General features: G+C 57.7%; 1 protein-coding gene across 1 annotated transcript in view; it reads left to right on the forward strand.

The window, feature by feature from the left end:
* FZD7 (frizzled class receptor 7) overlaps positions 1 to 1,162 on the forward strand; it is a gene marked incomplete at its 5' end in the record, with an annotated part of 1,570 nt that extends 408 nt beyond the window's left edge. The window contains one exon of the mRNA XM_010285111.1: positions 6 to 1,162. Within this exon, the coding sequence (XP_010283413.1) occupies positions 6 to 1,162 (1,157 nt within the window). The remainder of the gene's footprint in view (positions 1 to 5) is intronic.
* Positions 1,163 to 1,384: the final 222 nt, after the last annotated feature.

Consider the following 1,384-nt stretch of genomic DNA (forward strand, 5'->3'; position numbering starts at 1 on the left):
CCCGCCGGTGGGCTCCCCCGCTGTCTCCCTGACCCCGCCGCAGCCCCCCTCCGGCTTCTCCTTCTCCTGTCCCCGGCAGCTCAAAGTGCCCCCTTACTTGGGCTACCGGTTCCTGGGGGAGCGGGACTGCGGGGCCCCCTGCGAGCCTGCCCGGCCCAACGGGCTCATGTACTTCAAGGAAGCGGAGGTGCGGTTTGCCCGGCTGTGGGTGGGCGTGTGGTCTGTGCTCTGCTGCGCCTCCACCCTCTTCACCGTGCTCACCTACCTGGTGGACATGCGTCGTTTCAGCTACCCAGAGAGGCCCATCATCTTCCTCTCGGGCTGCTACTTCATGGTGGCAGTGGCTTATGCGGCAGGTTTCTTGCTGGAGGAGCGGGTGGTGTGTCTGGAGCGCTTCTCTGAGGACGGCTACCGCACTGTGGCCCAAGGTACCAAGAAAGAAGGCTGCACCATCCTGTTCATGATCCTCTACTTCTTCGGCATGGCCAGCTCTATCTGGTGGGTCATCCTGTCCCTCACCTGGTTCCTGGCTGCTGGCATGAAGTGGGGCCATGAAGCCATCGAGGCCAACTCCCAGTATTTCCACCTGGCTGCCTGGGCTGTGCCTGCTGTCAAAACCATCACCATCTTGGCCATGGGGCAGGTGGATGGGGATGTACTCAGTGGGGTGTGTTACGTAGGTATCTACAGCGTGGACTCGCTGCGGGGCTTTGTGCTGGCGCCCTTGTTTGTGTACCTCTTCATTGGTACTTCCTTCTTGCTTGCTGGCTTCGTGTCCTTGTTTCGCATCCGCACCATCATGAAGCATGACGGCACCAAGACAGAGAAACTGGAGAAGCTGATGGTGCGCATCGGTGTCTTCAGTGTCCTCTACACAGTGCCTGCCACCATTGTCCTGGCATGTTACTTCTATGAGCAGGCCTTCCGTGGCACCTGGGAGAAGACGTGGCTCCTCCAGACCTGCAAAACCTATGCCGTGCCCTGCCCTAGCCACTTTGCCCCTATGAGCCCAGACTTCACAGTCTTCATGATCAAGTACCTCATGACCATGATTGTTGGTATCACGACTGGCTTCTGGATCTGGTCTGGCAAAACCCTTCAGTCCTGGCGACGCTTCTACCACAGACTCAGCACTGGCAGCAAAGGCGAGACAGCAGTATGAGACCCCTGTCCCCTCTGGCACACACACACGCACGCATGCACACAAGCAGAGGAGAGGGATACTTGGCAGAAGAGGAAGGCGATGGCTCCCTGAAGAGGGAGGAAGGGAGGCTTTTCCTAACTTTTTCTTCCTCCCAGAGGGTTAGGAACAAAAAAATAAAAAAAAATCTTTGCGTAAAGGATCAGACAGACTTGAGTCCAGTGGTGCTTAAGCCCAGCTAAG

The sequence above is a fragment of the Phaethon lepturus genome, unplaced genomic scaffold (genome assembly GCF_000687285.1).
Source record: "Phaethon lepturus isolate BGI_N335 unplaced genomic scaffold, ASM68728v1 scaffold35474, whole genome shotgun sequence".
NCBI lineage: Eukaryota > Metazoa > Chordata > Aves > Phaethontiformes > Phaethontidae > Phaethon > Phaethon lepturus.